The 19906-nt window shown below is 45.2% G+C and overlaps 1 protein-coding gene across 2 annotated transcripts; it reads left to right on the plus strand.

The window, feature by feature from the left end:
• The first annotated feature begins 610 nt into the window (after nucleotides 1-610).
• BAG3 (BAG cochaperone 3) lies at nucleotides 611-18146 on the plus strand. 2 transcript variants are annotated; one of them, XM_068688993.1, is made up of 4 exons: nucleotides 614-889; nucleotides 11155-11511; nucleotides 13579-13959; nucleotides 16809-18146. In XM_068688993.1, exons 1-4 carry the CDS (start codon nucleotides 716-718, stop codon nucleotides 17580-17582), a joined length of 1686 nt encoding a protein of 561 aa, XP_068545094.1. In that variant the 5' UTR covers nucleotides 614-715; the 3' UTR covers nucleotides 17583-18146. The 2 variants fall into 2 exon arrangements, with proteins under 2 accessions (XP_068545095.1, XP_068545094.1); XM_068688994.1 differs by lacking the exon at nucleotides 13579-13959 and having other exon boundaries at nucleotides 611-889.
• The last annotated feature ends 1760 nt before the right edge of the window (nucleotides 18147-19906 follow it).

A 19906-nucleotide genomic window follows, 5' to 3' on the forward strand; every position in this document is an offset into this window, starting at 1 on the left:
GGGGAATGATGGAGCAGGGTTGAGCAAGGGCTGGGTCTGGCGGTGTGATAACAACACTCAGGGTCAGGGCACGCGGCAGTATCAGCATCGAGGCGTATCAAGGGATCTGTGGTCCTGCCTGCCCTAGGGGTGTGCGGGCGGCATTTTCCAAAGCAAGAGATACTTTGGTAATGAGCATCCATCTCAGAGGAATGTGTGCCTGCGATTCCTTGAAGCTTTGCAGCAGGTGATGCCGCTGTGTGAGGGACAGGGCGGTCACCCCGCGCCCTGCTCCAAGCAACCTCCAAGAGGCACCTGCCTCGGCCCCTGTGCTGCAGGCCGTGGCTCATGAGGACAACCAAGCAGCCGAGCCTGAAGAGCAACGCCTGTGCGCTCCCTGACCCGCAGCAGCCCTTATTTCTTCCATTTCTCACCCAAAACCCCCACCCAGCGCCCACAGGGGGCTGCCCCTCGCTGCTGGGACACCCCCAGCCGGCAGCAGCGCGCGGTGCTGGAGGCCACCAGAAGTTTCCAGCCGGGCAGCTCAGCCGCCTCCCTCCCTCCCTCTCCTCCTCCTCTTCGTCTCCGTCCCCTCCCCTTTCCCCTCCTCCGCCGGCCGGCGGCGATTTCCAGACACTTCCAGCCCCGTTCCCCCGCCCGCCCCCCGCCCCGCGGCGGATAAAGCGGCGGGGCCGCCGCTCCCCGCCCGGCACTCGGCGCATGGCCCGGCCGCACCATGAGCGCCACCGCCGCTCACTCCCCGCTGCTCCAAAGCGAGGGCGGCTCCGAGCCGCTGCCCCCCGGCTGGGAGATCAAGGTGGACCCCCAGACCGGCTGGCCTTTCTTCGTGGACCACAACAGCCGCACCACCACCTGGAACGACCCCCGCCGCCGGGGGGAGGCGGCCAAGGTAGGGTGGGGGGCGGCGGGGTAGGGGCAGGGGTCGGGGTCGGGCTGGGGGGGGGGTCCCCGCAGGGCGATGCGCTGGGGGCAGGCGCTGCCTCTCGGCTCCGGCGCACTGCAGGCCCTTTTTTGTGCATTAAATCACCCCAGACCTCGGCCCTGTAGGGTTTGTTGAAAGTTGGTCAAGTCCCAGCGTTTGTTGTGTGCTTTTTTTTTTTTAATTTTTTTTTTTTTGGCTGTGACTGAGAGCGTTTGAGAGCAGCCCGAGTTGGGCTTGTCAAGATCTTCATTCCTTTTTTTTTTTTTTTCCTGTTTTCTTGTTATAAGCTGCCCCAGTCACTCCGCTCTCTGCTTCAGTTTTGTCAGCCAGTGTGCTCGGGGAAAATCCCATCCGAGTCCAAATATGTCCATGGCTGAGGGGAGCGGGGCTGGGATCCACCGGGGCCCTCAGGCGCGGCTTTTTCCAGCCAAACTCCGACTTTTCGGAAGTGAAGAGCCGCCTGCCCTGCGCTAGCGCCTTCCTAAGGCGATGACTAGACAGAAAGTGCTGGAAACTTGAGCCGCGGGAGAAGTTGCCAGCCTGGTGGAAAACCAATTCCCGTGGGCTTCTCTCGCGTTTCTCCGCCGGCGACGTCGCTTTCGCCTGACCTGGCAGCCTGGCCACAGCTCCTGCCACCACACAGCGCAGGTTGTGGTGACACACAGCAGCCCAGCACCCTTTGGCTGTCCTCACCACCTAAAATGTCGCCTGTCACCACTGTCAGGACGAGGCCCTGCCGTGCCCAGGAGCCAGCCACTGCCTGGATGTGGTGTGTGGAGCCCAAGGAGCTGGCAGCGAAGGGCTTTGATCATCGTGACATGGCTCGTGGCTGGGCTAATACCAACAGCAGCCCTTGCTTTGGTGTTTTGGGCAAGCTTGAGGCTGCTTGGTGTGGGGGGAAAAGTGCTGCCTGGGCTGCCATGTTAAAAATAAGCCTCCCCCCCACATCGTATTGTGTGTCAGACATCTCACGGGCAGCTTTCGGAAGACACCTGGTAACTTCAAAACATGTCTTCAACACCATTATTACAACTTGATTTTTTTCCCCCTGTAGCCATGTATAAAACACGAGGATCAAAGCTGTAAAGAAATAAAAGAACGTAATATTTGTTAAAACACTAATTGCCTGTTTTATGAGTGCAGACTTACAAGAAATGAAGGGGCTGTGGTTTTCTAGCATCCTGCAGCCAGAATGCAGCCAGGTAACTTGGTGCAGCTGCATTCATGAGGTGCTCTTTGGAATTGAGGAAGTGAGTCGTAATGGACGAAATACATCCCTTATCCCATTTTCATCTGAATTATGAACTCCATAGTTCTAGTAATAATGCAGAAATCTTAGAAAAACTTAACTTGATAATGTGAGTAGTGAGACTGGCATAAGGAAAAGTGCTTTAACTCCTTTTTGGAGCTGCTGTCTTACTGGTGTAATGAGGTACCTACTAACACTGGCTGTTACAGCAATAAAAATAATAAACAGCATGTTTTTTACAACCTTAAAGCATTCTTGAGCAGAAAAGCATGCTATTTACTCAAAGGCTTTTGTTATGGAAATGCCACTTGAAACTAGCCCATTTAGGAGAAAAGCCACTTTTAAGCTGCATTTGATAATTGTACGAAAACAGGATTTGAAGTGCTCTAATGGATCAGCACTCTGTTTGAGTGGGTGCCTGAAAGAAAACAAATTTTCAGCCCTATCTGATGTAAAATCTGTGGTAATGAAAAGTGCCTCCTCTCCTGCCAACTTGCAAGGGTTATTACAGAGAAAGTTGCACCTGCTTTTGAACTGGTTTTGTGGCATACTTGTTTTTCCAAACAGCAAAATCTGTTATTGCTCGCTCTAAGCTGGAATTGGTATGCTTTGGGACTGTTCAGAGGGAGGGAAATGCTTCCAGAGGTGGTAATAGAAAATTGTTGCAACTTCTGGTGATAGAAGTTAATGGTAATGGTGATGTGGCTGTTTGTTACAGCCTAGAGTTAAGAGTGTCTGCTTGAATTAATGAATGGCCTCTGAACTCTTCAGTTCCTCTCAGTACCAGTTTATTTCATGAGTAGGGATACTAAGCAAAAGAATCTCACAATCGTACCCAAAGGAAGTGTTTCTCTTCCTAAATAATATTTTCTTAGCTAAATGGTGCCAAAGAAGATGGATTAACCAATGACTCCGAATTTCACATCCAGTGGTGGTTTTTAAAGGCATTTGATTCTTTTTTTAACTTGGATAAGGATAAAATTACAGATGCCAACACAAAGTATTAGCAGCTTTTTCAGTTTCCTATTTCTTAGTCTACCTTAAATGAGAATTTAAGGGATTTAAGAGTGATCAGAGAATTGCAAAAGCTGACTTGATGTGTCAGACCATGTCTTTTCAAGGATGATGATGCAGAGACAAACTGGTACTGACTCCAATGCATCGCTTTCATTAGTGAAACAAGTGTGGTCTTGATCCCCTTTATGATGGTCCTTAAACCTTTACAAGCTGTTTCTCCTTACTCTCTCTGCTGAACAGTCATCCTCTTTTTAAGGAGACCTAGGTACAGAAATGAGTTATCACCCTGCAGGTGAGCAATGAATGGAGCACAGGTCTAAGCTAACTGAGCTTTTTTTAGCTGAGTGATCCAGCTGAGGCAGCATTAATGACAGCGCCATCTTTAACTAATCATTGATCCTGGTCTCCTTACGTACTCTTAGGTTTGACGTGTGTAACTATGCTGACTGCAGTAACTGTACCAGATATATAATCAGGTAAAACAAGAAATGGCTCTCAAAATTTTAACTCTTGACAGAACCTTTTTAAATGGAGCTGGATCTTAGCTTTACATCTAAGTATGTAGCTTCCATATATTGAGATTCAGGTGGCGTTCCTTCATTTATCTTGTTGAGTTTGGCCTCTTATTTACCCACACAAAGGTTGTATGTCCTTTTTGTGCAGATTTATCCCAGCCATTTGCATGAAATCACTGCAGTGTCAGGCTGGACTGGGGAGGCCTTACTGAGAAAGAACAGCAAATCTCTTACCGTACTCCCATGGGAAATAAGCCATGACTTTGCAGATGACTGGAAAACATTTACTATCCAAACCTCTTGGTAGACTAATGATTTTTCTTTCAAGTGTCTAATTAGTTAATAGCAAGTCATCTTAAAGGTACGATCAATATCCTGAAGTGTGTGCATATGCATATTTCTTTTACTAGCAGTGTCATTGTTTCTCCTATAATTTCTTTGCGAGGATTATTGATTTTTGTATGTTTGTCTATTTTTTCCTGTGCTAACTTATGCTGACCTACAGCAGCATACTTTCTTCGAGGCTGTCTCATCTTAAATTGTTTACTTGGTGTTCCCCAAAGTGTTGATCAAAGGAGACTGTTTAAAGAGGAAAACATAGCAGGGCTTGTATAAATATGCATTGATGCCCCTTCCGTATGATGTTCCCACATGCAGTAAACCCAATGGGAAATGCTGCAACTAAAAATAGACCAAAGGAATTGACTGTGCCGAGCTGCACTGAAGGCACTGATGGTGATCGATAGCTCACTAACGCCGTAGGTTTGAGCCTGGCTGGCTGGAAGAGCTTTTATGTCTGGGAACGATTATAAAAGTGGTATATTTATTGTCTGCAAGTGGCTGTATGGGCCTAAACAAAGTAGGGGAAAGCCATCTTAATCTATTACTGATGGGTGCTGTAGTGTTCGTGGAACAGCTCCCTACCGCGAAGTTCCTGTCCTCACCCTTGCTGTTAATTCATGACTGTTGCATCTCTTTTCTCTCTGCTTCCCCAAATAAGTCTTAAGTCACTCAATTCCCATCGCTTTAGCAGTGAACTTATTTTGAGTGCTGACTTCTCATGTTCAAGTTGACTAAAAAAATTCCTGGTAGACCAAATTAGAAATTGCTTTGAAATTTCAGTAGAGCTTCTCTGAACCTCTGCATCTTTTGCAGTGGTTCACATTAGGGGAAGGGAACATCAGAAAAGTAACATTTTAACTCTTACCTGTAGTGTGTCTTTTTATTTATTTATATAATATTACTTAAGCAGATAGGCATTCTGTTACAATCAGGTTTACAGTTTACCCCTTCCTTAATAAATTAGTTACCAGGTTAGAAATGTGTATATATAAAATGTACAATATAGAGAACTTGGATAATTATCAGCAGGAGACTTCTGAAGGGTTGTGTGCTGGCTTTGTCCAAGCTCCCTGAAGCTGCTTTCTGTAGCTATTTTAAACTTGGCTTGATAGAACATGGTAAACAGGGAAATAACTTACGGAGATAACAACTAAATAAAAATGAGGGGTGGGTCGGATCAGAAATAAGGACAAGGAACTGAAATTAAACTAGAATAACATGGCAGTGTTTGGGCTACCATGCAAGAGGAAAAGTAGGAAAGACCTTAATTCTTGGTTCTGCTCAAGTCCCAGCACGGCGTGCCTTTTATCTAAAGGAGAGAGGAAGAATGCTTGTGCCGGCATTCTTAGCTAGGATTCATTATTTTTACCACCTATAACATCTACGCAGGCATGACTTTTCCATAACCACATGGCAAAAATAGCATTGTTCGCACTTGAACCGTGATAAGGCAGATAACAATCCAATATGCTCTGGGGTATACAGACAGGATCACTCTCTAGGTAAGCGCTGTCTCCACCTCCTTCTGTGGCAGATATGCCTCTCCTTGTGCCAAGCTAAATAGAAATCTTTAACAGAAGAAACGGCTTGTTCACAAATTACGCTAAATTACAGATGAAAAATGCATCTTCATGTACTTAGCAGAAGCTGTTTCAAACCTTTTTATCTCCTTTGTTTTAGAAGCAGGAAAATGAGATGCAGAGTGGTGAAGCAACTTGCTTACGTCACCCAGTAGGTCAGGTAGCACAAAAACATATTTTTATGGCTGATAGCAAAGCCCTATTTGATAAATAGGGTGCAGCCTACTTATCAAAAAGCAAGTGCTTTTATAATGTTGGAAAATTGCTGCTCAACGAAGTGAAGCCTGAAAACTGCTGTGTGCCACGTGACATCCAGATGAAAATGCAGGCCCTTGCTATAACCTATGAAACTCCTGACTCTTCAGTTAACTAATTCTTTTTTATGGGGCACTGTTTTGCTGCTTCTTGAGGCTTCTACTTCCTTCTGTGTTCCGAACTCTGGCTCACAGCTGACAGCAGGAAAGCGATAGCTTGGCCACCTGCTCCTTAGGTAAGCAGGCAGCGAGCAGAAATTGGGAAACAGGCAACGTCATGCTCGTGGGCCTGGATGAGGACATGCCTGTTAGGCTTTCAGAGGGCTTTCCGTCAAACCTGTGTGTGGAAGCCGTCAGGATGGGTGACACCAGCTGTCTGAGAGCTCCTTGCAGCACTCTCGGGACGTGTTGAGGTTGGCCCCTGTGCATGGGCCAGCTTCCACTTGCAGGCATGAAGGTGAAACATCTTCCTGCCATGCCATGATGGCATTGTAGCCTGAGGAGGAGTCATCTTTGTGATCAAAAAAGAGCAGTTGCAGCTCCTGAAACAAGATAGATCTCGCTCAAAGATAGCCAACAGGTTTGCTCCAGTAAGGCTGTTGGCTCCGAACGGCTTAGGTTTAGATTTCTCCTTCGATTTTTACTAGTAATTGTTTGTTTCTAATGACACCATTGTGTCCCATCAGTTAGAGCATGCATTAATGTAATACCTGTATAATACAGCACGATAATTACAAGAGAGAACAAAAGGCCTATTTGCCTACACAGGTGTATGTTGTGAAATAAAAGGCAGCATTCAGCAAATAAAACATCAAAAGCAGCTCAGTGTATAAATAAGTTGTATGATGTGACTGACACGAAGGTCTACTGAGACAGCTCATGAGGCTAAGCTTATTCATGGTTTCCTTCAGTCATTAGCTAATGATATCTTGCTCAAATGCCTGTGTGCTCAGTGTATTTATTTGAGCACAAATTGTGAGTAAAAGAATGAGAATGCAAAAGCCTTCGGTGCCTGAAACAGCAGCGGGAAGTTACGGGTCAGTGCCGAGAGCAAATCGCTCTCCACTGTGCCACGTGGGTAATCCCCCAAGAAGTACTAATGAGAGAAAACTTGGTTGTTATATTTCAGTCACTTTAGTTGCCCTTGTTGTGTTCTGAAAAAACATGATGGTACTACTCTCTGCTTTCGGAAAATACAGGATCTGGGCTTAAAATCACAGGGCGTGTGCTGTCAAGTCAGAATTTGTCAGGTGCTGGCATTTTCTCAGTCATTGGAGAAACCAGGGTACTTCTACCTGCTTGATACTCTTTACAGCAGCAGCTTAGAAGTTCAGAACCATACAGAAGTCAGGAGACCTGCTTGCTTACAGAAAGACACTTTATCACTTGGTAATGTTGGTAAAACTCATGTTCCTTTGCTGGATAATATTTACAAAACAAGTATAACTTAAATATTTGTACTGTTGCTCTGCAACAGGTATGGTGATGCTATGTGTATGTATGCTTTGGAAAACTGGCTCTACTGTACTGCAGATGATATCTGTACAGTTTAAGGAAAATGCTACTGTGTGATGGTGGTAGCAAAATCACTTAATTTCTTTCTGCAGAACATTCTGGTGCAAGAGGAATTAAAAATGTATTTTACCAGCAGTTTCAAAAGGGAGACTCCAAGCTTGATATGACCTTTCAAGTAACCTGGTTTGTGTGCAGAATATCGACGAGCTTCCTGACGTTGGCATGGCCACCTGGATGACTTCATGGTGGTTTGCTAACATAAGCAGAGAGGGACGCTGCAGGTTTCTGTGACTCTGTAATAAGAATTGGTCAGTCCTTGGAGCACGCTGGGCATTAGGTCACTGTCCGTGCGGATGGGCAGTACAGCTGTGCACGGAGCTTGGTGGCGACTATCTCTCCTGTGCTTTTCCCCAGTGGCACAGTGTCAGAGCTCGCTTAATCTGTGAGCAAGTTTGAGGATTTTTTAGCGTCGCTCTTGGCCGTGCCCTTCCCATGGGAAGCCAAGTGTAGGATGTGGGGGTATGAAGCGTTTTTTCCAGTTGCACAACTCGTGCTGGCCGCACCTCCCCGTGCTGTGGTGATGACCTCAGGACAGAACCGTCTGTCCCCTTCCCACGAGGTAGGATTGCTCTGGAGCCTCCCGAGCTCATCTTCTCCATGCCTTGGCCCACACGGAGCAGCTCCTGCAATGGCGCAGTGCAGCTGAGTTTCTGGGGCTCTCTGAGCCACCTGAGGCATAGGCTGGGGCTGGTTAAAGCTTCTGGGCTTCTTGGGGGTGTTCTTGGCATTTCTGTGCTCCCTCCTTTCTCTGGGGATTCTATCTGTTAAATAGGATGAGAGTTTGTGATCACAGCCTGGAGTCCTGTAGGGTTCTGCTGGTTATGGGGACCTTCCTCAATGCGCTGTTGCGTGTAATTACTCCATTTCATTACTCCTCCTTTCCTTGGGTGAGGGAAAGAGGAATTTTTAATGCAGTAACAGGACTTGAGTTCCTGCTGGTTGTATTTAACCAAGAAAGAAGGATGGTGGACAAAGATTTCTAAAGCAAAAAATAAGGAAATTTCAATTGGTGATATCTTCTATGGCGATCTGCATTTGGTGTGAGCTCCTGGGCTGCTTCAGATAATGTGAATGTTACAAGCAAAAGCCATCTTTGTGAGAGGGCAAGTAGAAACCAAAAATGGAAGTTTTGGCTCTCGGAGCTGGCTGTGCAGTGAAATTTGGGAACTGAAGCGTTCAGAGGGGATCCACAAACACCTCATCCCCAGCGCTGCAAGGAGTCCTCCAGGGCCTGGTCCCGCTCCCTCACGCTGTGCCCAGACACACCCGAGTTTCTCCTGAGCTCTTCCCCAACCTGTTTGTCAGGGTTGGAAGCTGGCTCTCCTGCACAAAACAACGTTCTTCCTTATTTTTTGAGGGGCTGGAAGCATATGTGGGCATATTGGGAGCTGTGTGCCCATCATTAAGAGTGAGCCCGGCCCTCTTGGAGCCCCCTCAGCCGCTTGCGCCAAGGCCTCGTCAGCCCCATCGCCATGTCCCAGTGCTGTTCCCTGTGCAGGGCGTTTCACCAGTTCTGTGTGCTCCTGGATGTGTGAAACCAGGCGGAGAAAGGGAGCAGGAAAGGAGGAGGAATGTGGAGAATGTGGTGATACGAACTGGCTAACATCAGCAGCCCTGTGTGGAGTTAGGCGTTAATTACGTGCTAAGGAGAACAGCGTGGATTGGGGAGAGGGGCGGTGAGGAGAGCGCCTTTCTCCTGTCTGATCTGCCTGCCGCAGGGCTACAGTGCTGGGAGAGAGGGCAAAGCTCTGTTTGTTCCTTAATTATGGACTGCTCCCATCTTACTATTGATATGTGACAGAAAACCCCTCATATACAGGGTGGGAAAAGCCTGGAGCTAGCTCAAAGCTGACTTTCCACAGGAGCGTAGGCTGCTGCAAGAATAAATGAGGAATTGCAAGGGTATAGCTTACGCTGTGGTTCTTAAAGGGGTGCCAGTGAAACCTGCCAAAAAATTTGCTTCAGACATAAACTGAAGAGTTTCAAAAAGCAGTCCAACCTGATTTTTTCCTCAGTTTAGGGCTGCTTGCTTTTACTTCACCTGCTCTGAAGCTGCGGAGGCAGATCTGTCAGGTTGCTGTGATGGTTCACAGCAAGGACAGCCTGAAGGGGCTGGAAATGGAGATAAGGGGGGCCAGGCTCCTAGGAGGAGCTTTGTGGAGGCTGGGGCAGTGATACTGCGAGAGTGCTGAAGCCTTGATGGGGATTTATGGCTTAGCACAGCTCCAGAAGCCTGAAGGGCTCGTCTCCAAACAGAGCAGCTCAAAACACCACAACCCCTTCTCTTGTTAGGGCACTGGCGGGTGTTGCTGTGGGGTCTGGCAGCACTCAGCGTGAGCACAGCCCCTTTTTATAGCAGCTAGGGGCTTCGCTGGTCAAGCAGAACGGGCGATCGGTTATCGGCCCTCGGGGTCCTAAGGCCCCTGGACCTTCAGCTCTCGGCAGCTTCCCGGCGGAGTGAGCTGAAAATGAGTCATCTGCTGCGGTGCCGCGCTGGGCATGAGCTCATCCCGTGCTGCGGCTGGAAACGCCAACCACCTCGCTTCTCCCGGCGAACTTTCTAGGCCTGCCTCTCCTCTCTGCCTTCTCCAGGGCTTCTCCTTTGTTTGTGGAGGGGTTTGAATCAGCCAAAGGGAGTGCTTGTGCCTTTAAACTTCTTCCTTTCTGTACTTGTTATCTTTATTATTTACCTAAGTCAATAAAACAGCGTTTATTCTCTGTTTTCACTGCTTACAGAATTCATCAGAAATCCTTTTTAAAGGGACACTGTACAAGAGAAGAAAGTCAAAATCCTACTGTTAAAGTAGTTCTTAATGAATCAGTACACTAATGTGTACAGAAGCTGCATAAACGAAATATTTTTGCTGTTCAAACACCCCTTTAAAAATAGGGTTCCTAACACTTGCACCATATGTCCCCTTATTAAATTCTCCTCTTACTGAATAATGACATTACCCTCTGAATGACAGAGGTGCTTGTTACATGATCTGACTTAGAGATACATCTGGAACTTGGCCCTAGCGGGGCCTCAAAATAGAATGACCGGTGCAGGAAGAACTTACTAGAGGACTTGTGAGGGATCTTGGTACAAACCACTTCCACCCTTGCCAGGGCTTTGACATTGTCCAGTGAGCGTACTTGGGCAACGCAGGGGCTTATTTTATGTTGCTTTGCAGCATTTTCCTCCTTATTTTGCTGTCCTGCATTCCTCTCTCCTTTAAGTACTGAAGTGAATCCTCTCTTAGCTGCAAGTGAATGTAGTCTTCTGAATGACGCCATACCAACAGATATTGCTCTTCTGATAAGATTAGGCTTCCTTGGAAGCTTCTTTCTTGTCTTATCTGTAGCACTGGGTGAGAGCTGCTATAAGGAAACAGCTCTGGTGTCCTACAAGCACCTATGTAAATGAGTGAGGCACCACTGAGGCAGCCGGGCTGGTGGCTGTAAGCAGGTAAGGCAGGCTGAAGGAGAAACCTGCTGTAAGGTGGCAGGGCTTCTAAAACCTGAGCCGGTGCTGCCAGGAGTAGGGGAGAACAAACCCATCGCTGTGCAAGGCTGCTCAGCGCCCTCATACCTGCAGAAAGTGCCGGGATGGGTCTGGGAGCGATCAAACTTGTCATGCCGAGTTGTGCAGCTTTGTCTTATGTGATGTATTGAGCTGAGCTAGCAGTGAATGCTCTGTGATGTTCTTAACTTCTAGGATGGCCAGTCGTCGGCAAACGGTCCGTCTCGTGATAGTCCCAAGCAGCTGCCGGTGCGAGAAGGCAATGTGGTGTACCCCAAGCTCCGGGCTGGCTACATCCCCATCCCAGTCATCCACGAGGGCATCGACGGCAGGCAGCAGCACCCCTGCTTCTCCACTCAGCAGCCTGGCACGCAGCGATTCAAGACAGAGGCTGTGCCCACCGCGGCGCAGGCGCAGACACCGCTAAGGGGGGCCTACGCCGGCCCTGAGTCCCCTCCGAGGGGACCGGCCGAGGCTTCTCAGGCAGATAAACAATGTGGACAGACAACGGCAGCTGCAGCAGCCCAAGCTCCGGCCACACACGGACCTGAGGTAACTTGTCAGTACTGCTAGGGTGTGTTTGCAGAGGTCTTTGCAGCATGTATGACCTGAATGTCACACGGGTAGTTTATCCCTCAGAAAGCCAAACCTGCCACAGGATTACATTTTCCCAATACTTCCCGGGTATTAAAATGCAGAAGTGCACAGTCATTTCGGCATAAGGATTCAACATTTTTCTGGCATCGCCAGCTTTTGTTCTCAAGTGATTTCTGCAGAAATGAGTGTATGTAAATGGCCTCTGAAAAAAGAGCCTCCAAGTGGTGCAGGTCCTCCTGCAGCAGATGAGGATTGTTTTACAGCTTGCAGCGGATACCCCGCACTGGGAACACAGGCAGGTCTCTTGTGTTCTGCACAGTGAGGAGCTGTGAGGTGAGCTAAGACTCAAATACAAGTGGACAGTTAACTAGCAGTTGAGGCCATTTCAGAAATTGCCCTGTTCTGCTTTCCAGCTTTATTAAGTGTGTAGACTTACTTACATACAGCTTTAAAAGTGAATGGTGAAATATTTCTGTCCTTCAGTTGTGTGTTAAAATGCTTTCAAACCACAAACTCCTTTAAAAAGAGAGTCACCCTGCTTGCTTTGCATTTCAGAAGGTAGGATTTTGGTTGGCCTGTTCTCTAATTAGCAGAATCGGGATTCGTGTGACATACTGAAATATTCGCTTCACGTCTATTCAAAGTAAGATGAGCAGAAAGTTCAGCCTTTATCAGTCTGAAAACATAATCAATTTGGCATGTCAGCAGTGGCAGCTTTTCCTCTAAAACCTGTTTTGAGTCTGAACAACATAATTAAAATTCTCTTAGCAGCTTTCCCAGCAGTCTCAGCTCTTGATGCCTTGCCCATGCAGTACCAGGACAAGAGGCTCAATTTTTCCTTCTCTCAACACCGTACAGCTGGGACTGTGCTTTGTGTTACATGCAGAATTACTTCAGGAACAACCTGTCTGCTGTGCCTTGTGTGCTCAGACAACTGCTGAGGAGCAGAAAACTCGCTGTCACAAACTTAGGTGGCATGGGCACTGACTGAGCAGAGCCTGTGACCTTGCTTTTAAATCCCATGTCGACAAGGCTGCCAGTGGTGCCAGTGATATGTACAACAATAAAGCAGCATTTATTTATTTAAGGTTCCTGCTTCGTAGGCAGCTGAGCAGTTCACCAGCACCAAAAGAGGTCTTGTTCCCCATCCTCTCCTGCCTTGCCTGCCCTTCTCTTGCTTCCAGCTGCGTTGTCCTGTGCTCTCCTCTGTGCCACTTCCAGTCTTACCTGGCCTTTCACTGAGCTGTATAATAAACACGCCAGGAAATAACCTTTTTTTTCCTCATTCTTCACGACTTAAAGTGGTCAGAGAATAGTCTGATAGATGCTGGAGCTGGTGCAAAATAGGTGATGGACTGGCATAGCAGGAGGGAGAGAGCTGTGAGCAAACGAACTGCCTTTCCCCAAATTCTGTAGACCCATAACATGAAACACGCTAGCAGATGAATTCTGCAGCATTACAAGTGCTCGCTCCTGCTAGCAGCAGGTCTAAGCTAGCGCAGCTATCATCCCTGGTGCCAAGGGGGCTAGCATGTTGGAAGGTCTTGGGGAGCATTAGCCACATGTGCATTGCCAAAGCCTGCTACCAAAGCACATGCTTTAAAAATAAATAAATCTGTTAGCGTGATCAGGATTAGAAGTGTAAACTTTGTGCGCCTCTATTAGTGGTTTGTTTTTGTCTGCAGCATATAATTTGTTTGCTTAACTTCAGTTTGCCTCAAATTTAACAGGTTTAGACAGGAACAGCCATGTAAAAGCAGCAAACATTCTGACTGAGCATCCACTCCCTGCTTATTTGAGGGCTGGGAATGCTGTAGCTCAGGTTTCTACTTGTTATTATGATGCTCTCTCACAACTGTGGTTTGTCTAGCGAGGCAAAGAAAGAGGCCAAGGAAGTGGATCCTTTGCATGCCGGAAACACTAGTTCAGATTTCCACAACCATCTCCTCCTCGCTTTGGAAATGAAAAATACTACAAGCCAAAATGGTTAAAACTTAATAATGGATTTTGTTTTCGTGGCAGCCTCAGTCTCCTGGAGCTCCTGATTCTCCAACGGTTTCCTCTCAGTCGTCTGGCAGATCCAACGCAGGAAGCCATCAGCTTCCTCGTGGTTATATTTCAATTCCTGTGATCCACGAAAATATCCAAAGGCAACCATCGCAAGTCTACCATCAGGCCCAGAAGACACACTACCCTGCCCAGCAGAGCGAATACCAAGCCCACCAGCCAGTGTTTCACAAAATTCAACCAGATGACAGGGAGCCTAAGCCAACACGAGCGCAGTCTCCCTTCAGAGTGTCTCAGAGAGGTTCATCAAGCCGTGAAAGCTCACCTGCCAGAGTTACCACCCAGATACAGTCCCCAGCTCCCATCAGAGTACAGACAGTTGTAGACAGACCCCAGGTATGTAGAGTGGGAAAGGTTCTTACCTGCCACTTACCTTGGTTAGCCATACTGGGCTGGAACTGAAAAATGGGCTCGTGCCAACAGGTACATGGTGGCACAGAAAGCATTCTCTGTTTCTTAAACACGCAGATCCTGAGATAATGTTGGCAGCAAGCTGCCTTTCAACCTGTCAGGATTCTGAAGTCTGATCACTAAAATATGTTAAGCAAATCACTTCTAACACAGTTTGTTTTTCTTCTCGTCAGAGTATAATTTGGTGTAATTATTCTGAGGTCATTGATACCGCATTATGTTTGTGAAAGCAAATCAGGTCCATGAGATTTGTGGCAGCTATGTAAATACACCTCATTAATGTCTCAGAACCACTGAGGAGAGCATCAGATACACAGAGTAATTTCCTTATGGAGAAAGAGGATCATCAAAATCTAGTCTTGAAGCTTTTTATTCTTCCTACGTGAGGCATCCTCTTGCTCATAGATAAATATCCTGGAACAATTTTCTAACTTCCTCAGAGCAGAGAAGTCCTACCTTTGTAATGACTCTTTAAATAATGTGGGACTAGGCTCGTACTTGATTGCTGTGTGTGTATGCTACACTGGCATTTCAAAATCTCAAACAAACCTTCGCCTGTCTAATGAGCTAATAAATTTCACAGTAAGTATGACTGCCCTTCCTCTTCCCTAGTTCTGCCACTAAGTGCCAATATCTAGCATCCTGTATTGCATGTAATAACACTTGGGGCTCTCAATTCAGAGATTTTAAAAATGGATATTTAGACTTGAAAAGTGCTAGTTGTGTTATTTTGTTGAAACTGATGTTACAGGACTCCTGTAGGCTGTTCAGCTTTCCCCAAATGTATACCAGCAGTACTTCATACCCAAAACAAACAAACAAAAAAATCAGACTGTTTGAGGCAGAAACTACACACCTCTCCTATTTCAGGAATATTCTATTTATAAATAGTCTCCATAACACGAAGGAAGGACTAAATCTTGATTCAAATAGTAAATACAGATAACTTTCTGAGAGGGATGAATTGTAAATCTCCTTTTCTAGAGTAATGCTTGATGCCAGTTCTCAAGATTCAAGAATTCTTCAACACAAAATTACCTTTTACTTGGAATATGACAGCTGAGTGTGCAACACCCAACAATCCTTATTTCTTATCTTCAGAGATTTCACATTGAAAATGACAGGAGTGGAATTAGTTTAGGATTTTTGAAAATTAGGTATTAGGACAAAACAACAAACTTCATTAGCGGCATATAAATTAAAAATGTTAAGTTTATTTTTAGGATTGAGAATATTAGCTCCCTAACTGAATTACTTGTTTAGTAGGCAAATAGTAACACTGTCAGTGTGGGCCATTTACTTATCTGGCTTAAACATAAATGTAGGTATTTTACTTCAGCTATCTAAACCCATGAGAGAGATCTACTACCTTTCCAAAAAAAAAAAACAAACAACAACCTTTTGTGTGCATGAGTAATGAAGGAGGTGGCAGATCAAGGAAAACACACATCTAATGAATTCCAGTTTTCCAATAAGATTTCAAAATTCCTATCAATTTTAAGAGATTTCTAATTTGATGACTGACTTGTTACATCAGTAATAATCCCAAGGATTGTCTCTAGTAGCTATGGTGTAATGAGATTTGGATGCAGAAGTTACTTTATCAATACTCTAAAGATAAAATCAACAAAAAATTAATATATTAAATGAGAATGGGATGAAAGTAGCCCAAAAGATGATTAAAACCCAGCAAAGTACTGCTAGCTTTTCAAGAAATACTAGCTCGTAGTTGCTGACACACTAAGGATAAAATGTTGATGCTGAAGTCAGCTGCAGAAATCCTACTGACTTCAGAAAGGCCGGGGCTTTGCTCTAATGTCCTATCTTACAAAACTGCTTGTAGGGATAATTTTAATGAGTTGGTGGGTCAAAATTTAATGTTTTTGGTATTAGTACTCGCCATAATAGCTTAAAAACAGTAACTGTGAGCTCTGCTGAAGAGGGCTTTTTGTGCTTTAGAATGCTGAAATACAGCAACAAACGGAAGAGCAATCATTTGGAGTGTGCTGAAATTGCCTTTCTGGAAGTACTGAAAATGGGTTGTTAAGTAAAATTTGGTTTAAATTCATCACCAGGCATCAGGGAAAGTAACTAAAATTCACTGCTAATTGAGGATAGCAAGAGCAGTGTAGAACAAGACTTCTGTTGGGCTCAAAGGCCCCATGGCTCTGTTTAAGTCCCCACAGTGTGGACTGTGCTTTATGGAGCAGAAGGGGAGGTTCACAGCTTGCTTATACCTGCCACAGCTGAGGGTTGGATGGGAAAAGCTGTAGGTTGTCACAGAAAGAGGAGAAGGGAAACTTTCCTCTCTCTGTTCCTTCTGCTCATTCCTGTTTCCTAGCTTTTTCACTCACCTTGTTCTTACTCTGCCATTGCAAAGTGAGAGGAGCCAGGACCACTTTAAGAGTTAAGGGAACAGGGAAAAGGAGCTTGGGAGCACCTTTGCCTAATGCTTGGCAGCAACCTATAATGAATGCATTTTCCATTTTTAAGTGCTGAGGGTTTTTTTTTTTTTTTTAAGCACCTGGTAGCTTCTGTGGGTATTCCAATTTAAAACAGTTAGGCCTGGATTTCAGAAGAAAAGGTACTGATACCTTCTGATAATTGAAGTGTTTTTCTAGGAGATTTCAAAGGAGGTACCCACAGTTAGGAATCTTTCCTAAAAAATAAAATAATTTTTAAAATCTTTGACTTTTTGTCAATTTTGTTACTTTTTAAATGGAATAAGGAACGTGGTTTATTTTGTTTCAGCACAAACTTGTCTTCCTTACCAGGTTTCTCAGCAGCAAGTCCCACCTCAAGAGCCACCAAGACCATCTCCACCACCTGAAATCAAAACAGAAACCAAAGCAGTCCCACCACCTGAACCCGAGGTGCCTTCATCATATATCCCAATTCAGGTCACCCACCAAGAACCAGATTCGAAAGTACCACCCCAGAAGCCTCCCGTTGTGGCAGAGAAAGCTGATAAAAAGGTTCCCTGCCCGGCTAAGGTTGTTCCCCCCCAGGAAAGGCCTGCTCCCGAAGAAACCGCACCACCGAAGACAATGGAAACAGGAGAACCTCAAAAGCATCCTGGTGTTTTGAAAGTGGAGGCAATTCTGGAGAAAGTACAAATGCTTGAGCAGGCGGTCGACTCCTTTGAAGGCAAGAAAACTGACAAAAAGTACTTGATGATTGAAGAATATTTGACCAAAGAGTTGCTAGCCCTAGACTCAGTGGACCCCGAGGGTCGTGCGGATGTTCGCCAGGCCAGGAGAGATGGTGTAAGGAAGGTCCAGAACATTTTGGAAAGACTTGAACAGAAAGCAGAAGATGTCCCAGAACCAGTTCAAATTGATGGACTTCAACCTACCTTGCCAGAGCCTAAACCCCCACAGGAAATCATGGAAATTGAACCTGTGGTAGTCAAGAGCAAGGGAGATACCAGTAATAAAGATGGTAAAGAGCAAACCGAAATGGAAAGGCATCCGCCCGAAACGAAGGAAGAAGTGTTTACCAATCTGGCCACCACGACAAACACACCTAATAATCCAACGGAACCCTAGTCACCTGCTGAAATTAAAAAAAAAAATCTCTCAAGACTTTATAACTTAAAAGTGTGTTTAAGTGAATTTTAAGTTGCATGCATTTCCAGAGCTCTTTTCAACTGGTTTTTAATCAACATAGCAGCTTGGGACACAGTAAACACTTTGTGGGGGAAGGAGGGAGCTAGAAAGAAAGTAATGCATTTATCCTTTATTCTTACACTATGTAAAAGACATGTCTCAAAAATAAACCCTGTAAATTACTCTTAGATCAGCTGAGTTGGGGGGGGAGGAGGGGAACAAAAAAAGGAATGACTTCAGGGTTAATATTGATGCATGTTGGTTAGGGTGTATTCTTCTGCAGGTGATTTTTGTAAAATCAGGGGCCTGCATTGTCAGAATACCACAGAATACCAGTCCTTCTATAAGTGTAGCCACTCTAACAGTAATGTTTTTATTTTTCATGTTCACAGTTGGGCACTTTAATGATGGATAGAAAGTGTGTAAGAAACTGTAGGGATATTTATGTGTGCAGGACTTCAATGCTATATTTTAAGAGGGAAATAAAATACTATAGAAGCCTAATTTAGTCTTGTGATTTTATGAGCTGGAAATGTAAGAGCAGCAATCGGTTTTAAATACTCTTCTAAACATACATATTTCTTCTGGTACACCATTGTAGCTGAAGTCTGACAGCTGCTTTCTCATCAAGACCAAAATATGCCTTTTTCCATTCACTTGCTTCCTTTTAATTTCATTGTTATATCACATATGTGAATCGAGGAAAGAATTTGGCTTAGCTTTGGTTTTGTTTTTAATCTCATGTTCCTGGGAATCAGAAGTCAACAGAAATTTGCTGGTGCCTTACAGAAACTTTAGAACATCTTAACTTGTTACAGAAACTCATTAGCCTTTTTGTAACCACTACTGCTGCTGAAGTTGCAGCCAAACACGCTTTGTTTTGCAGAGCACTTTGAACACTGTGTATTAATTTCCAGCTAGAGACACTTCGTATTCATAGCACAATTAAGAAGCAATCCTCTCATTTCACAAACACTTGAAGCATTACGTCGGGGTTGGTCTAAGTGATGAGCAAGATACAGTTAAGCAAGGAATAAAACATACTTCAGGTTACGTCTGTGTAAAATGAAAGCAGCAAATTCAGACCAGTGTGGAGTGGTTGCAAGTGAGAAAGGAGCCTTAACCGAACTCTTTAGAAATTACTCTGGGCTTCTGTTTATAAAACAAACAAATCTTTTTTCACACGATAGCTCACGTTTACAGCATATGAGGGAAACTTTAGATGTTTAAGGCAATTGATTATTTAGGAAATCATACTCTGAATCATGGGATTAGACTGGAAATCAGGTTAGAACCCATCAGAAATGCTGGTTTTAAGAGGCAGGAGCGGTAATTTAAAATTGTTGCTCTTTATCAGAAGAATATAGAATCAAATTATAATACAATCAGTGTTTTTAAATAACAAATGCACTGTGAGCTGCCTGCTTAGTTGTAGGTAGAAGGTTGATGCTTCTTTTAGTTTCATTTTGATAGTCAACAACACCATGTAAAAATACACAATGTCTTGTAACCGTTTGGCTACCCTAGCTTCTGGAGCAGCATTGTAGGCATTCCAGCAGAAGAGGTGTGAAAGTTCATCCGCCTGCATAATTCTTGTATGAACTCACTTCAGTGACACATTCCTCCAGCAGGATTACATTTCAGCTGAGGACACACGTCTCTGACATCATGTAACAAAAATACTTAAATCAAAGAAAATCAGCTGTAGCTTGTCCCACCGAAGCTCCAAGCAAGGCCTGGGGGAGGCACAGGGCTGCGTGAGGCTGCGTCTCCTCCTGGCTTCCCTTCGGAGCCCACTGAGGTAATTCAGATCAAACCCGCCTCATTAGCTGAGGTGGCAATGCAGAAATTCAGATTACAGTCATAAAAACGTACTATTTACAGGAAGTTAAACAGGTGCCATCCTTTTAAAAGATGTATGTCACCCGCTGCTAATGGAGCCTGATTCATGGGAGACTATTCACGTTGCTCACAGCAGGCGGAGTCAAATTTAATTACAGCTTTTTTTTTTTTACCTTTTTTTTTTTTTTTTTTTAAAGGAGCAATGCTAGGGCTACATTCTGCTCAGCAGTTCTTTTAAGAGATGGTTTTTAAAGTCAGTGATACCACGGCAGGGCTAGGTACCGCTCGGAAGCAGGAAAGGTTTCCCGATCTGTCCTAATAAGGGAAAGTGCATCTGGAGCTGCCTGGCTGGAGGAGCGCTGCTCTGAGTCATAGGCTCGCTTTGTTTCTTCTGTTGCTCAAGACTAAACTGCACCCAGCCC

This window comes from Anas acuta, chromosome 7, assembly GCF_963932015.1.
Source record: "Anas acuta chromosome 7, bAnaAcu1.1, whole genome shotgun sequence".
Classification (NCBI taxonomy): Eukaryota; Metazoa; Chordata; class Aves; order Anseriformes; family Anatidae; genus Anas; species Anas acuta.

Coding starts and splice junctions, on each gene's coding strand:
- BAG3 (XM_068688993.1), top strand. CDS start 716: ATGAGCGCCACCGCCGCTCACTCCCCGCTGCTCCAAAGCGAGGGCGGC. Junction 890..11,154: donor GCCGGGGGGAGGCGGCCAAG/GTAGGGTGGGGG, acceptor CTTAACTTCTAG/GATGGCCAGTCGTCGGCAAA. Junction 13,960..16,808: donor CAGTTGTAGACAGACCCCAG/GTATGTAGAGTG, acceptor CTTCCTTACCAG/GTTTCTCAGCAGCAAGTCCC.